General features: G+C 46.5%; 1 protein-coding gene across 1 annotated transcript; it reads left to right on the forward strand.

The window, feature by feature from the left end:
* Window positions 1-1407: 1407 nt before the first annotated feature.
* COPS7B (COP9 signalosome subunit 7B) lies at window positions 1408-11472 on the forward strand. The gene is made up of 7 exons (XM_082287731.1): window positions 1408-1489; window positions 3425-3600; window positions 4777-4852; window positions 6380-6468; window positions 7051-7253; window positions 8518-8623; window positions 9925-11472. Exons 2-7 carry the CDS (start codon window positions 3439-3441, stop codon window positions 10081-10083), a joined length of 795 nt encoding a protein of 264 aa, XP_082143857.1. The 5' UTR covers window positions 1408-1489; window positions 3425-3438; the 3' UTR covers window positions 10084-11472.
* The last annotated feature ends 4437 nt before the right edge of the window (window positions 11473-15909 follow it).

Here is a 15909-nt window from a genome sequence, read left to right on the forward strand (position 1 = left end):
GCATTTGAGCTTTAATGACTGTTGGGAAAAAGGAGGCCACGCTCTGCTTGTCCAAGGCAACTGTTCCAGCGTGTCTGCAGGACAACAGGAACTGTGAGGAAGGGCCTGGTTAGGATGTGATTAAAGAGGTAATTCTCCCTCCCTGTGCAGATGAGAGCTAAGTGTGGCTTAAGTAAATTACTGACTGGCTTGTTATAGCCCTGGCTGAGTTCCCTTCTTGTGCAGGGCCTGGTTTTTTACATCCAATTTGCTTTGAAGCCCAGAGCGTCACAACAGCATTCCAACACCTGCATCTCTGCACTTGTCTGACACCCCTTCTCTGATGGATGATGGGACCCTAGGGACCTGCTGTAGATGACTCTGAGACACAGGCTAAGCCCCATCAGTTTCCCTAATAGTTTCTGATATTCATTCCTTGAAAGCTCCCCCCTCCTGACTGTGCTGGTCCATGATTTGATCTTCAGGGACTTGCTGACTGAAAGTCAGAAGCACTTTGCTCTCAGCTGAAGGATTTTTAACAGAGGAACATTTTATTCACAACATGGCATGGATGAGCCTACACACCTTGGGGAGGTTAACAACCCCCAATTCCCTCTTGTTTCCACCCTTGTTGTGATACCCCTTCAGTTGTCTTTTGGCTCCTGATCTATGCCCTGGGGAGGATCTTAACCCTTCCAGCTCTGTCCCAGCTCCCCCATGTCACAGCCAGAGCTCTGCCCTTTGGTATATCATTTGTATTGGCCATTTTTCTATGGAGTTTAAAATCACTTCTATCACCCCATGGTCTTCACCCCATCTCTTGGTATTTCCCAGGAGGATTGGCCCGAGAGGCTCAGCTGGTAGAATCATAGAATATCCTGCGTGTGAAGGGACTCAAAAGGATAATCGAGCCTGACTCCCGTCCTTGCACAGGACGTCCCCAAGAATCCCACCATGTGCCTGAGAGCGTTGTCCAAACTCCTTGAGCTCTGCCAGGCTTGGGGCTGTGATCACTTCCCTGGGGAGTCTGTTCCAGTGCCCCGTGCAACCATTCAATCTAATAATGGCTCCACTTCTGATAACGAAGTGGACTTACAACAGCGGCCCTTTGCACGGGTTATTTTGGGATGCAAACTTACGTGAAGAGGCCACAGGACCTCATATCCCCAAAAAGGGAGGCAGGAATTTTATTTGTTTATGCTGGAACAGCTGCTCGGGACCCAGCAGAGCAGCTGTTGCAGCACCAGCAAATGAAGCTTGCTCCATGGGCTGCTGGACCATGGCTCTATAGCTGCACACCAAGCCCGTCGTCCCCATCCCGGTATCCCGGGGATGCCGGGTGGCGGCTCCCGGTCCTGGTGGCCGCGGGACCGGGCGGAACGTTTGGCGCGGCCCTTGCGTTCCGGGGGGGAAGGAGCCGCGCGCGGACACCGGCGCCGCCATCATGGCGGCCTGAGGCGCGGCGGGTTCGGCGCCGGGAGCGGCGGGACGGGAGGCCGGGAGCGGAGAGGTAATGCCGGGGCTGGGAGAAGCCTCCCGGGGACAAGGGCGGCGGTGAGGCACCCCCGGCAAATCACCGCCTGCTGCAGGGCTCGGCCCGGTCGGTGGGGCCGAGGGTTCTGCCAGGGGTCTGGGGGGAACGGGAGGGCCGGGAAACCCCCGCCTTCCTGCTGCGGGGTGTGCGGGCCGCTTCCCGCCCTGAAACTCCCTGATGTACCTTAGCGAGGCCTGACCGGGAGCGAAGCCCCGTTTGTTCCCCTACTTGGGCTGTTGTTACCTTTAGACATGTTACCTTTAGATGGAGTGTCTGCTGTATTTCAGTCACTTCTCACCAGGGTAAATCGGTTGTGGAAGCAGCGAGGTATCCTGGTGACAAGGGTGTGCACACAGGTTGCAATAGCACCGCAATTGTCCGAAGGTTTACTTGGAAAGGGGAAGAGAATTGGCATTCCTTTCCAGCGGGGGCATGGATACTGCGAGCCAGTCTTTTGTAATCTCATACATCAGCGTGTGGTTTGATTACCTGTGAGGGAGGACAATAGAACTGTGAAATCTGAATCTCATTCCCAGCACAGTCAATTCATACTCTGTCCTGAGGAAATTGTCCTCTCTGTGTGTTTCTTCCTTGTGAGCAGAGGGAGCAGCACTGATGTGTTAGGCAGCCACACTGAATGTTCCTGTATTGCAGGGATTTCCCGGTCAGAACTGAGGTGCTGTTCAGCCAGGCTGCATGTGTGCCTCTGGTGGAAAGAACCCCAAAGAGACTTTGGGGGCTGAGATATCTCTAGTGGAGAGTGTTAAAGGTTGCCCACTGCAATTGAGACCATTTGTACCTGCAGGTGTAAGAGAACAAAGTGTATTTTTAGAAGTTGACTAATACAGGAAGCTGTCTGTGGTGCCTTCACAAGCCTTAATTTGGTTAGGGCTGGTGAAACAGTGAAACCCCTGTATGACTGTGCTCCCCCACAAGGGTGAATGTGGGCCCAGTGGTCACACAGAACCAGACAGGTTCTCTGCTCTTGGGTTCTCTGGTGTTTGGTTTTCATGACCGGAGTAAAGGTTATGCCCTCTGCTTGATAATTATCCCATACAAACAAACCTCCCTTATCTGGTAAGTTCTTTGTTTGGTTTCTGAATAACATGATTGGAAAGTTTTGTCTTAGTTGTTTGTAAACAAACAGCTCATTTTGTGGAACTTGTTAATAAATAGTGGTTTACATTTCAAAAGCAACATGTTGGTGCTGGGAGACAACATGCACACCAGAAATGTCAGGCAGCAGCTGAAGACAAAGACCTCTCTTTACAGGGACTTAAATAGAGCCTTTGTAGAAAGGGTATTTTTATCACTTAAGCTTTCCAGTTAACCCAAAACACTTGAACTGTACAGTGCAGACTGGGGAGCTGCTTCCAGGACACAGTTCTTTTTGCCTTTTGGGTTCAGAAAGCAGTGGGAATTATGGACACACTGTATCAATAGTCAAAGGAACAGGTGGGATGTGTGGGCATGCAGTGTGGATCAGTCCTTCACAGGGAATTATGTTAGTTGCTGGTTTGGAGCTTTGTAATGAGGAAGGAGGAAGTCAATCAAGTGTATCAATAAGAATCTTTAGAGTTGTCATTATTTGGCAGCATCACTAGAAGGAAAAATCTGAAAACAGCAAGAAATCTAAACTCTTGTCCTACAAGAAAGGATCTGCAAGAGCAGATCCTTTTAGGGAACTGATCAGACAGAAATTTTGTTTCGATACTGTGTGAATAATTTTTGCTCCTCAGCTAAATCAGCAGTTGAGCCTGCTGGGTTTCTGGCTTGTCCCCTGAATGTTGAAGAAAAGCCTGGCTCTGCTGACACCAAAATGTTGCTATGCTGAGCACCTTCTGGTCCACTGCCAGGCAGAACTCGGCAGAGGAGAAAGGATGTGTTAATATTATGTTCTTTTACTGACAGATTGAAAACCTAGAATGGCAGGAGAACAGAAGCCGTCCTGCAATCTTCTTGAGCAGTTTATTTTACTAGCCAAAGGTACAAGTGGCTCAGCTCTGACTGCTCTCATAAATCAAGTGCTGGAAGCTCCTGGGGTTTATGTCTTCGGAGAGCTGTTGGAGTTAACAAATGTGCAAGAGGTAAGAGCTGAGTTTTTATTCTAATGCCCCTTCTGCACTACCAGTATAAGGGATCCCCAGAAGTTTCCACAGGCAGCCTGTGAGTGAAATTGTTGCCAGGAGGGCCTGGTGCAACTTACCTAGGTTGAGAGATGTTTTTGTATAAGTGACTGATCTTGCTTTTGCCTATATATGTTAGGTGTTAAAGAATACCTATATAAAGCTTTGCTGCCTTAAGGCAATTGCTAACACAGCAAAAACCTGGCAGCAGCACAGTAGCAGTTTTAAGAAGGCATTTTGCCAGCCAACAAGGGAAAAATCCTTTTCTACTCCTTTACTGTCCTGGAAAGCAGAACTTCAATGCTCTCCAAAAGTCTTTGTGAACAGATGTCTAGTGTATCAGGCCTGGGTGGCAACCAAATCCAGACAATTTCAAACCGAGGTGGAAAGTAAGTTCCAGAGCTTTTGCTGAGAATGCGTTGCCAGCCCCGGCCTCTACTACAATGAAGGAATCTAAGTTGAGTATCTCTGCAGCTGGAGTAACACAGTGTACAGCAAGTTTGGCTTTCCAGACAGGCTCTTAAATATGCCTAAAAGTGCCTCAAGGGTTATTCAGCATCAAATCACAAGTACTGTTTTTTTCCTGGATTTGTGTGCAGCTAATGGTATTAAAAACCCAATCAATAAAAATCACTGCTTGGTGCTGCCGGTATTCCAGTGAAGTGTTTGCAGGCAAGAGAAGAGCTGTTACCTTAATTGCACTCAAGTTACAGTGTCCCAGCTTGCTTTGCTTTGAAGATGTGGTGGCTCTGCAGGTAAACTGTCCTAGCTTTCACAGGATGCTTAACAAGCCATCACTATTGCCTGCTTGCTTATCACCTGATGAGAGGAGCTGGCCCTGTGGGTTGTCAGCTGAAGTTAAAATTTGCTTTTTCCTTTTACCTCCCAAGATGCCACAAAGCACTTGACAGTCCAAACTGGAGTTAAGTTCCAGTGCACAGAAACGGCTGGATCATCTTGACTAGATCTAAAGCTGCTGAAATTTGCTGCTCCTGAGGCCTTAGAAGGGGTCCAGCTTGGATAATTGCTTTTCTGGGTACTGCTTGTCCTGTGCCGACATAAACCATTCTCTGGAGAAGTTGCCTATCAGGGTTTGTGTTGACCATGTTATGTGACATTTCTTTTCTCCCCATCCAGCTTGCTGAGGGGTCTAATGCTGCTTATTTCCAGCTGCTGAACCTGTTTGCGTATGGAACGTACCGGGACTATGTAGGTAAGAGACTGCTGCCCATTTGCAGAGTGTGGGACTGGGTCACCCTTTAAGATTGTCAGAGGCAATTCTTGGCTTTCTTGGATGCCTGGTGTGGTATGGCTGGGTGAAAGTATCCAGGAACAGAACTTGCTTAGGAGGAGAATTGTCCATAGGGCGTCTGGGTCATGTCTGCTTTTTAGTTGCTAAAAATGAAAGCAAGGGCTGGAGACTATAGTGTGTTACTGGTTTGGATGGGACTGCAGTGCTGGGTTGAACTGGTCTGCAGCAGAACTCACTGACGTGCACAGGCCACTTACCTGTGTGGAGGGCAATTCCAGACATCCTTATGGAAATTTAGATGACACTAGCTATGGAAACTGCAGAAAACTTAGACAAAATTGTTCTGCATTATGTATAAAACTTATATGCTTTGTGAGATAACCTTTTATTCCATGACGGCATTGCAGAAACAAAATGAATAATTTCTTAGCTAAAATACAAGTCGAAATAATGACTTTTATACAGCTTTAGAAAGACTATGTGTGAATCATCTTTGTATCTGTTGAAATGTGCTTTTATCTCTGGTGCTTATGCTTCCATTCTGCTACAATTTAATGCTTCATTTGTGGGTAGCAGCCTCGTCCAGACCATTACAGAGTGTGACAAGTAATTCTGTCTTACTGCTGGTTCTCTGTATGGTGGATAAGCTATCTAGTTCCTGTAAGGAGAAGTGGCATCTGTAAATGCAAGGACTGGAAATTCCAGGGTCTGTGAAGCAACCTGAGCCTCATGAATTCTGTGACCGATTAGAGGATGTGTTTGCTGTCCATGGCTCTTGTGTCATAGCATGTGACAGCACGGTCCATTCTTCCTTTTCTAGTGAAGAAAGGGAGAAAAGCAGTCAAAATGTAGGGTATTGAATGAGGTGGGATGGATGGGAGAACTTGAGTGGCTCTGAAACACTAATTTCCATTAAAGTAGATATTTTAAAGAGTTTCTTAGCTTTGGAGAGCTGCCAGTTTCCTTTCTCTTTTTAAATATTCATGAGGCACATGGATATAATACAGTGACAGTGTGGCCATCTAGATTAATAATTTCTCCTCTCTTCCTCAGCCTGGTACTTTACACTTTAAATTCTGCAGCTCCTCAGGGAAGTAAAACCAGCTGTATTTGCAACCAAATCAGCAAAGGGGGAAGATTTTTTTCTGTCAGCTTGTTAATGAAATAAAAATTACTTGATAGAAACAAAGCCATTGACCAACTGTTTTGGCAGGGCACCAGTTGTGAATTACCTTCTAATTCCAGAACCAGAATTACTAAAGAAGCAGAGAGGAATGGAATTGCCAAGTTGTTCTTAACTTTTCCCCTTCTCTCCCTGGGTATGCCAATTTGTGCAGCAGAAGCGCGCTCTGTTCAGCAGCACCCACATTAGCTGGAGGTGTTCAGTCTTTCACAGTGTAGTGTAGCATAACTAGCCTGAAGTACTGCAGCCTAGATTATGTGATTTTCCAAGTAAAGTCCTGAATCCTGTCTTTTTGACATTAACAGCAAACAAAGATAACCTGCCTGAATTAACAGTGACTCAGAAGAACAAACTGAAACACTTGACGATCGTAAGCCTGGCTTCCCGAATGAAGGTAAAGTGTGTGGGGTGTGACAGCTGTTTCTTTTTTTTGATTTAGAAAATGGCATCCATTCCAGAGCACTGAAGTTGTATCAGACTGCATGGGTACTCACAGAAAAATCCTGTACTGCTAAAGTACCTGTAGGGTACAGTGTTCTCTCCTGGTGCATTTGGGATATTAACTTAATGGACTTCCATGGGTGAAGTGTGGGCGGTGTCTGAACTGATATATAGATTGGTCAGGAAGGTCTGGAAACTTTGTATGGCTTTTTTCACTGCTGGAGATGGAGAATCATTCTTAAAAACACTGATGTTTTGTTCTAGAGAAAATTAAGCAGCACTCTTTTAATTTCTTCTACAATCCCATTTGCCTTTTTTCTTCTAGAATGTGCTATACCAAAGCTTCAGGAATTACCAAAGTTGTGTCAGAATATTTCATAGTCTTGCAAGCATTTGTTCTGCCATGATCAGTCACTGCTGCACCTGCGGGACAAAGTGTGGGATACAATAAACATTTGAGTCTTGACCTTCTGAGACTTAGCCATTCATTTTGGCTCTAGGACTGTTAACTTACTCTTGGTCTTGCTGTTTTTAGTGCATTCCCTATTCTGTGTTGCTGAAGGACCTGGATATGAGGAATCTGAGGGAGCTGGAAGATCTCATTATTGAAGCGGTTTATACAGATATTATCCAAGGAAAGTTGGATCAACGAAACCAGGTGTTAGAGGTGGATTTTTGTATTGGCAGAGACATTCAGAAGAAGGACATCAGTAACATTGTCAAAACACTCCAGGAATGGTGAGGCAGTCTCTCCACCCTCCTTGTTCCTTGTACATAGCTTGTCCTGTTTTTCCCCTCAGAGTTTCAAGTGCTGGCTCAATTTCACCATGTTCCATTAATCAGGAGTCTTGTGCTATAACTAGACACTTGGAGGAGGAGTCTTTTGGGCAAGTTTTCCAAGATCCCATCTGGGATTCAATTTGTATTATGTATCAAGCCAAACTGTACCACATTGTGAGCTTCTGCTCTCACTGTAGCTTTTACATGGCAGAACCCCAGTGAGGAGTCGAGGACTTTTTGCAGAAAGAGGTGCCAAACCGGACTCATGGTTCTGTGGTAGGAACTGCTCCACCTTTGTACTGCAACACTTGATAATGAAGACAGAAGTGTTACTTTTCAGCCTTGTTCACTGTGTTGAGAACTGTGTGGGCAAATTCCAGAGAATCACAGCTCTTTGGATGGGATGTCTTCAAGTTTGAAATTTCAGGTGGCTTTGTCTTCTCTTTGTTCCTGCAAATGCAGCCTGTCTGCAACTGTAGTGAGACTATGGTATTACCTCTTGTACTTTTGCCAGGAAGCTGTTTCTCATATTTTTGTAAGATTCCCTTCCCACCTAAAGAAATTCCCTCATAGACTGTGGAGCCCATGGCAGGTCCTGAGTTGCCTGGGAATTGCTTCGTAGTTGCTATGGTAATGAGTGCATGAAAAGTAATTAAACTGCTGGGCAAATATGCTGTCCTGTGGTGGGGGCAGGTTTTTTGCTTCTCTGCTCCAACTCCCTCAGTCCCATCGCGGTGGGAGGGCTCTGGCAGCTTCCAGGACCTTGCAGCATTGTTTGGAAGGTAACAGTGAAGCCACTGCCAGTTCCCTTTTTGTCTTCTCCAGTTCTGAGTTCCGTGCTGAGTGCTCTTGTCATTTGAACACTTAACAGGAAGGAAGATTATCTCAATATTACTTTTTTCTTTAATTTTAAAATTTTACATTTAAATACTGTGTTGCATCCTGTTTAAGCTGTGATTCTGACTGAAAAGGCAGATGAAAGTGCATTGAACCTGCACTTAGTCTTTGATGGTAAGAGTAACACAGACTCTCTAGAGAGTGCTGAGAAATGCATCGAGTACACAGCAAAGCTTTTTCTTGCCAGCTTTTTGCAACTCTAAGCAGGAAGTATAATTTTAATAATCTCTTAAACTTTTAGATGAGCGTGACTTTTCAGATTGCCTGATTGAGCTGCTCCAAAGAGAACTTGTAAACATTGTTTGACATTGTTTGTATCTTGCAGGTGCGATGGCTGTGAAGCAGTGCTTTTAGGAATTGAGCAGCAGGTACTTAGAGCCAACCAGTACAAAGAGAACCATCACCGAACTCAGCAGCAGGTAGAGATGGAGGTGGGTACAGAGTCATCTCAGGCCTCTATGCTGTTGGATAAACGTTTGTTTGCTGAAGGAAATAATCTGGTAATGCCTGGTTGATGGTCACAGCTCTCAGAAGAAGGCTAGCAATCATGCAAATCAGGTGTGGGGTAGGAAGAAAACACATCTGCTTCTGAGTGCTAGTGAGACCACAAACATCAAATTTGCCCTCTCTGAGCAGATTGGAACTTTTTAAAAATAAATTTAGGCTAGGTGACTGCACTAATTGTGGTTTCCTGTATTGATTAATTAGGAAAACTGTGCTTTTACTACAGTTCTTCGTTGCAGTTCTGTTCCTTTCATACAAGTCGGGCAGGAAGTCAAAAACACTTCTCTTTGTTAAACCTGGAAGTGGAGTTAACAAAAATCTCTGGAGTCTGAATTGCTTTTACAGAAAGTGCCCGCGGCAGCTCCCCCGGGGTCGGCCGGCCCTGGCGCGCTCCCGCCGTTAGGTGGCAGCACGAGCCCGCGGTCCAGCCCGGCCGTGCGCCCGGACCTCGGCTACGGCCGCTGGGAAGGTGGGGATGGGCCTCCCGAGACGCTGCATCAGGGGTTATCATCCCTGCCAGGTTTATGTGTGCATCTCCTTGGCGGCTTGATCGGCATCCATAGCACATTTGGTTTGCCAGATGCCTTTGGCTTGGAGTTGGCACACCTGACTCCCAAACCTTGTGGGTTTTTTTAAGGTTTGCTGAGTATATTTGTGGTGAGCCCTACAGAGTTCCAGGGGACAGAGGATGGTGCTTAGTGCTGTATCTCTCCTTTTCAGCCAGAGTAGCAGAAACATTAATGCTGCTTTCCACAAAACCAATTTCTGTTCCTGCTTCTTCGCAAATACCTGTGTCTCAGGCAGCCAGCTAGCCCAAATGGCATTTCTTCTTTTTGAGTTCTGTCCTGAGAGTAAATTTTTCTTTCACTGTCTCCTTTGCCCTTCCTGCTTCTGGCCAACCGAATGGTAGGATGGCTCCCTTCTGCACCAAGGCAGTAGTAGGTCTCTCCAGCCAGACAGAAGGGTGGTACAATATTGTACCATTGTCTCCTAGGCAAAAAAGTAACCCCTAGTTATTCCAGACTGGAAATACTATCAGCTCTGTCTGTAAGTGAGGATGAAACATTACCTTTATTAAACTCAAATGCAGAGCATGTTACTGCTGGGAGAATCTCTTTTATAATCTCCACTCGTATACTCCAGGGGTTTTGCAGTATGTTTATGAACAGAGTGTCTGCTGTGAGGGGAGGAAGAAGCAGGTGCTGATTCACTCTCTCTTCTTGGCCAGGTCACAAACATAAAGAAAACATTAAAAGCTACAGCCTCATCGTCGGCACAGGAGATGGAACAGCAGCTGGTAGAGCGAGAGTGCCCTCCACACACAGAACAAAGGCAGCCCACAAAGAAGATGTCCAAAGTCAAAGGGCTGGTCTCCAGCCGTCACTAGAACATCCCATCTAAATGTCATTCGGTTAGGAATGACAACAGGAGGAGCAAAAAGGGCCTGCGTCTCCTTTTTCAGTGGGTTCTGGGCCAGTCCCTTCCCGGCTGGCAAGTAAAGCCCTGTTTGAATACAGCTCTCAGTTAGCAGCACCTGGCTAAGTTACACTGTGCAGCCCTTATGAGTTTTCAGGGTGTAGCTGTTCTGGTCCTGTCAAGAGGGACTTTAAAGAAAGGGACTAACCAAAAGGGGCAGGAAAAAACCAAAATATCTGTGGACCGTTTTGCTCCCTCCCAGCTAGTTTCATTGCTGCTTAACCTTGAGGAAGCTGCTGTACTAAATCAGATCATGAGAGAGCTATAGCAAGCATCTGAATCCCAGGGTTGAAGTGTGGCTACCAAAGCCAGGCTGGGAGCGAGGAAGCCATCAACACAGATCTTTTCATTCCCGAAGGGATTGCAGGAAGGTTTCTAGGCCAGGAACTGCTTTACATGGAAGTCTTCAGCCTTTCCACTACCCCTGTCTATTTTAAACTGGGGTGAAATTCACACTACCTCGCTCTGTGAAGATGAGTTCCAGTGCTGGGCTGTTTACTTAACTGTCTGTTTACTGCCCTTACTAAACCCTTTAATCTCTCACAGATTTAAAGCACTGTTCTGCATCTCTGAGGCATCAGTACAATGAGGAGGAAGCAGGCTGCTCTTTCACACAGTCCTTGCAGGTGGTTAGGGGCATGCTAGAAACTGTTCCTCCTGAATGTGATGTGACCTCCCAGAGCTGCTTGTGAGTTGTTTCCCCCACTGATTACCTTCAAAGGGTAATGCATTCGCTCTTCCTTGGATGCTGGCAACAGTGGGAGAGGAGCCTGTTTGTCATCGAGGCAGGCTGGTGGCCCAGGACCCACTGGCAGGGGTCGCAGCAGCATCCCCTTGCTGAAGCAATGGACTTGACTAGTCTTTCTGAATTTTGAACACTTTCAGGATGTATTTTCCTCCCCTTTTTTTTTTTTTTTTTTTGTACATTGTTGTGAATCTAAAGCATTTCAGCCTTTGTTTTGTGGGGTTTTTTGTATTTGTTACAAACTAACTTCAGGTGATTTGCACCTAGTTTGGCAAGATGTGGGGTTTTTTTTAAGGGGGAGGCATTGGAACAGCAATTCATAAAAAAGCACATTTTAGAAAAAAAATTAAAAATGCTGATTTAATGTCAGAGTCTGGAGTCTTGACTTTGAGGCTGTTTTAAGCTTGTTGTCCAATGGCACTTGCTCACTTTAGCATTCATTTGATTCTTGGTGTATGTTGACCGAAGGTCTGACTGATCTCCCTGATGCATCTGGGAGATAGGGAAGCCTTTTCACATTTTGTGAGTAGTTTGTCTTTGCCCAGATTTATGCAGAAGGATCTGTGGCAAAGCTGGTAGCTGAGCCCTGTGTCCTGAGCCTAAACAGCTATGACGCCTGGTTATGGGAGGTTTGTAGTTGTGCTCTGTCTTAGGCCAGTCATTTCCTTCCTTTGGGTCTAGCAGAGCGCTGCTTTGTAGTTTGGCCCCTGCATTTCACTTCTGTAAAGAAGCAGGCAGGGGAGCTGTTTAAGCAGAGGACTGTGACAATGCTCCAGTCCTGCAGCCAGCTGTCACCTGCACTTGCTTGTGCAACGCACGTGCCTTGTTCTTATTGCTACCAGAACTCTTTGCCATCTGCATTTGCAGTCCTCAGTCACAGGACTTGCTCACTTGTGAAAGTAAATCCCTCTCCTTTTCTTCACCTGCAGTGCAGGCACACCAGCTTCTAATCTGGAGAGGAAGATCTAAATACCCTCCCTCCAGCTTCCTCTGGGTCAAGTCCCAAAAACTTCTGATTCTGGTCAGGCTTCTGACTCTTTACCAGCTCTCTCTCCCCCTAGACATGCAACAAGGATGTTAAGTGGATAAGCCCAGAGCATGAAGCCTTCACCAGTAGCTCAAGGGAACTGCTTCCCAAGCAGTGGCAGTATTAGCTCCTGTTTCAGCTTCTCCCAGTGTTTAGCTGACAGCTTCTCAGGAGGTGCAGGTGGACTTTGTGTCCCCAAGTCTGTGTGATGGAGATGGACTGGGTCTGTTTCTGGCTTGCTGCATGGACAGCTGTAACGTGTTGGTCATCCAGTTCCTCACTGGATTTGACTGGTGAAGAGATCCTCTATGGTCCTCTTTCCTTTCCATTTTTAATATCAGTCCTGCAGAGAGGCAGGAGGAATACAAATGCCTTTGGGAATCATTTTAGCCCCTCATCAAGCCACAGTCTGCTGAGGAAGTCGATGTGAGTTTGGCACCCTTGGTGTTTATTCCTTGCCAGTTACAGGAGTCACATTAGTTTACTGATGCTTTTTAGTGGTTGGAAGTTTATGAGTTTGTTCTTAGGTTTTTGCTGTTCTCAAAGCCTGGCTGGGGGTGAGGATCTTATTTATGCTTTGGTACACATTGCCTCTGATCAGCAGAGCAGCAAGGGAGGAAATAGCACTTTGAATAAAGTGCTGTCCCATGTCTAATGGTGACAGAGGATGGAGAAGGGACTGGGGTATTGGAGGCGATGGAGCTGTTTGCATGTTTGGCTTTCCTGGTAAGCCAGTGAAGGGCTTGGTGCCGCAAAAGGAGGGGGATGTCTGCAATGAGCCCAGTCCGAGATGAGTCATTAACAAATGACATGCACAGAGTACCTGGGGGAGGCAAACAGCTCTGCAGCAGCTGGTTAATGAATCTGGCTTGAAGGAAAGAGTTAGAAGCTATTCCAGGAATGAAGCAGAAGGCAGAGTTGTTAACAGGCAAGCATGCAGGAGGTGCTGTACTGTTTGAGAAGGACAACAGATAAAAACTGTATTGACTCCCTGTGACTGCAGGAACGGCAGCAACTCAGAGTGGAGTTGTGTGAATTAGGGGCTGGGGGGGGCTGAATTGTGGGCAGTTTCAAGTGGGGAGTGCCCAGGGAGCTGAACTGCTATGGGGATGAGAGGGAGGTGGAAGCAGAGGCAGATTTGATGCAAACTCCAGTGGATTGCCTGTGCCTGCTGGAGGCAGCTAACAGAGCTTGTCTGAGCACTGCTGGACACTGCTCCCTGGTGCAGGGTGAGCATCCTGCTCTGCTTTGGTTTATGGCAGCAATGGGATGCTCCAGCTGCAGCTCGCTCCCAGATTGCAGCAGGACAGACTTTGAGCTATTGAACTTCTGTTTGCCTTTTCCACCCAGAGGGAGAGAAAGTGGATGGAACTGCCTTCCCTCTGCTCTTCAGAGCTTTATTGTCTAGCTTTGTGTTCTGCAGCTCCACTTGTACCAGTACGTGTTTAATATGGAATTGAGCACTGAGCTGGAAAATGGAAGAGAGGATCTCAGCTGATTGCAGTGCTGGTAGGCTGCCTTAGCCCTAAAGCTGTGCCTCATGCTAACAAATGTCCCTGGCATTCCTGCCGTGACTCGGTTGATACCAGCTAACGTCAGGCAATTCTGGAACATGATGAAGCAGTGCTGAGGTCAGTCTTTTACAGAAAAAAAAAAGAAGTTTTGGATTGAAATTTCTTCTTCTTTTACTTCCCTCCTCACCTTCTTAGCTAAGTTGAATGGTAACTTATTCTTGTGTTGAGAACAGGAGGAAAAATCAGTGATGCTGACAGACCCTTCTGTGTTCAGACTTGAGACCTGTCTTGTAATCAATCTTGTGCAGACCTAGGAAATCCCATGGGTGCTTGTGGAGCTGCTCTCAGGCTTGCAGATCTCTCTCTGTGGATCATGTACAGGAGTAGGACCTGCAAAGCTGCTCTCCAGAGTGAAGCTGGGGAAAGTGAAGCTTTTGTTCCTCATAGAAGACAGAGGTGGAAAGAAATTGCCATTTTCCCACCAGCCCTGCCAAGTGAATTTTGCTGAACATCATTCAGTTCCTGAAAGGATGGAAAATGATACAGACCTCAGAGGGTGGTTTTGGTTTTAGTGTTCTTATCCTATATGGTCCACGTGTGTGAAGCAGACTTGAGCTTACTCATTGCAGGGAAGACAGAAGAAACAGTGCCCCTTACCTTTGAGTATTAGAACATAACAAATCACATGGGTAAACTAGACTTCTCCTAAACTTTCAGTTCTGTACAGGTTTGTATGAGTTCAGCTAAGCTGGATACCACACAAAGCCCACCCCTGCACAGTAAAACAGTCCAAGCTTGTGCATTTGTGGGGCTGTTGGTGCCAGGGTTTGTTACTTTTGTGTCTGAGCCTGTTGCAAACTGCAGTGCAGAAAAACAACCTTGCTCTTTATTATTCTAAATAATGGGGAAATGGAGAAATCTAAGACCCTGCCCCACAAATACATAGACCCAGCTAGCCAGATCTTGGGCACCTGGTTGCAAACAAAGTTTCCTGTTGTTTTTTTTCCACACCACTAAGTCCTCTGTAACACCTGACCTAATGCAAGGGAACCAAAACCTGAGTCTGCATAGCATATTTTTGTGTAATCAGAGCGAGAGTAACCCAGAGGCATCAAGAAAGGTAAATTAAAGTTTAGAGAGATCTCAGTTCCTACTTGTAACCTCAACCTTGTATTCTTAATATGGAATTTTAGCCTGAAAGTCTGATTGAACTTCTCAGCAGAGTTTTTAGAAATATGTCATTGTTTTACTCTGCTCCATGATGAAGGTCCGTGTCTCTCAGGGACTGTTGACATTTTCCTGATAGTTCCTCAAGTTTGGCCCTCCCACAGAGCTCCCAGAGGTAAGTGATTGTGCTCTGTAAAGAGAGTGTGTGTTTACCTCCCAGTCTGGGCTGACCCTGCCTCTCAGTGTCCCCGTGGTGCCACTCCCCTCTCTGACTGGTCAGAGGAATGGGCAGAGCAGCAGTTTGTTCCTTGTCTATGAATCCTCAGGCACAGATGCTCCTTTGTACAGTGTGTACATCTCATGACATGCCCCACTGCAAATTGCCTGAGTGTGGGAGCTGTGACCACAGTTTTTCTTGTTGATAAGAAAAGATGTCCCTGCTCTAGTGAATGTGCATACATACACACTGGAAATTCCAGGCAGTAATGGGATGCCATAAGGTCATTTAACAGTCTGAAATATGTATTTCCCCACAGAGCACAAAAGTAGTCCTTGCTTGCTCTAATTCTAGGAGAAGATGGGACGCACTTCCACATCTCCAGATCTCCAAAGAGCCTTTGGGATATCTGTATCATTAGGGTGTTTTTGAAATGCCCTAATCACATGTGATACCTCTGTGTTTCTGGAAGAGCTGATTGTGATGGGTAAGCGAAGCCTCGCTCCATCAAGGATCAGCCTCTTTGTGAGTATTGGGAGCTTGTCTGACCATAGGCTGTATTTTCATGGGTATGAGGTTTGGAAGTAGTGCTCTCTTGCCCTCCAGACTTCCCAAAGATGCTGTTTATCTCACCAGCCCTCGTGTTTCACTCACTGTCTCATGATTAGCACCGTCCTAAGGCTGCTCTGTGCTGATGCACTAAGTAACATCTCTATGTTTCATTGTCACCTTCACAGCTGTTAGAGAGCACCAGTTCCTTCAGGATCACCTGCCAGCTGTGATGCTGTACCTTTTCTGAGATGACACCTCTCCTTGCTGGCAGACAAGCCAGGTGGGTAGGCATTGCTCCTCAGAGCTGTTCTGCGTCTCAGGAGGCGCAGGCTGCAGCCTGGTTTAGTATAAATGAAATCAAGGACAAGGACAGTGTTGTAAATAAGAGGCAAAGCACAGAGCTGTGTCCTCTTCCAGCTCTGCTGCAGCTGCAGAGAGCAACCTTGGGCAGATCAGTTCCTCTGCAGCTGCATTTCCCAGGACAGCCTTGTTCCTGCTTGCTGACTGTGACAGGG

Source organism: Coloeus monedula (assembly GCF_965178545.1).
Source record: "Coloeus monedula genome assembly, chromosome: 10".
Classification (NCBI taxonomy): Eukaryota; Metazoa; Chordata; class Aves; order Passeriformes; family Corvidae; genus Coloeus; species Coloeus monedula.

What these genes read in the sequence shown, in the direction of transcription:
- COPS7B (XM_082287731.1), top strand. Translation starts at nt 3,439, where the DNA reads ATGGCAGGAGAACAGAAGCCGTCCTGCAATCTTCTTGAGCAGTTTATT. An exon ending in AGTTAACAAATGTGCAAGAG is followed by an intron (nt 3,601 to 4,776) that starts GTAAGAGCTGAG and finishes CTCCCCATCCAG; the next exon opens with CTTGCTGAGGGGTCTAATGC. An exon ending in GCCTGGCTTCCCGAATGAAG is followed by an intron (nt 6,469 to 7,050) that starts GTAAAGTGTGTG and finishes TGCTGTTTTTAG; the next exon opens with TGCATTCCCTATTCTGTGTT.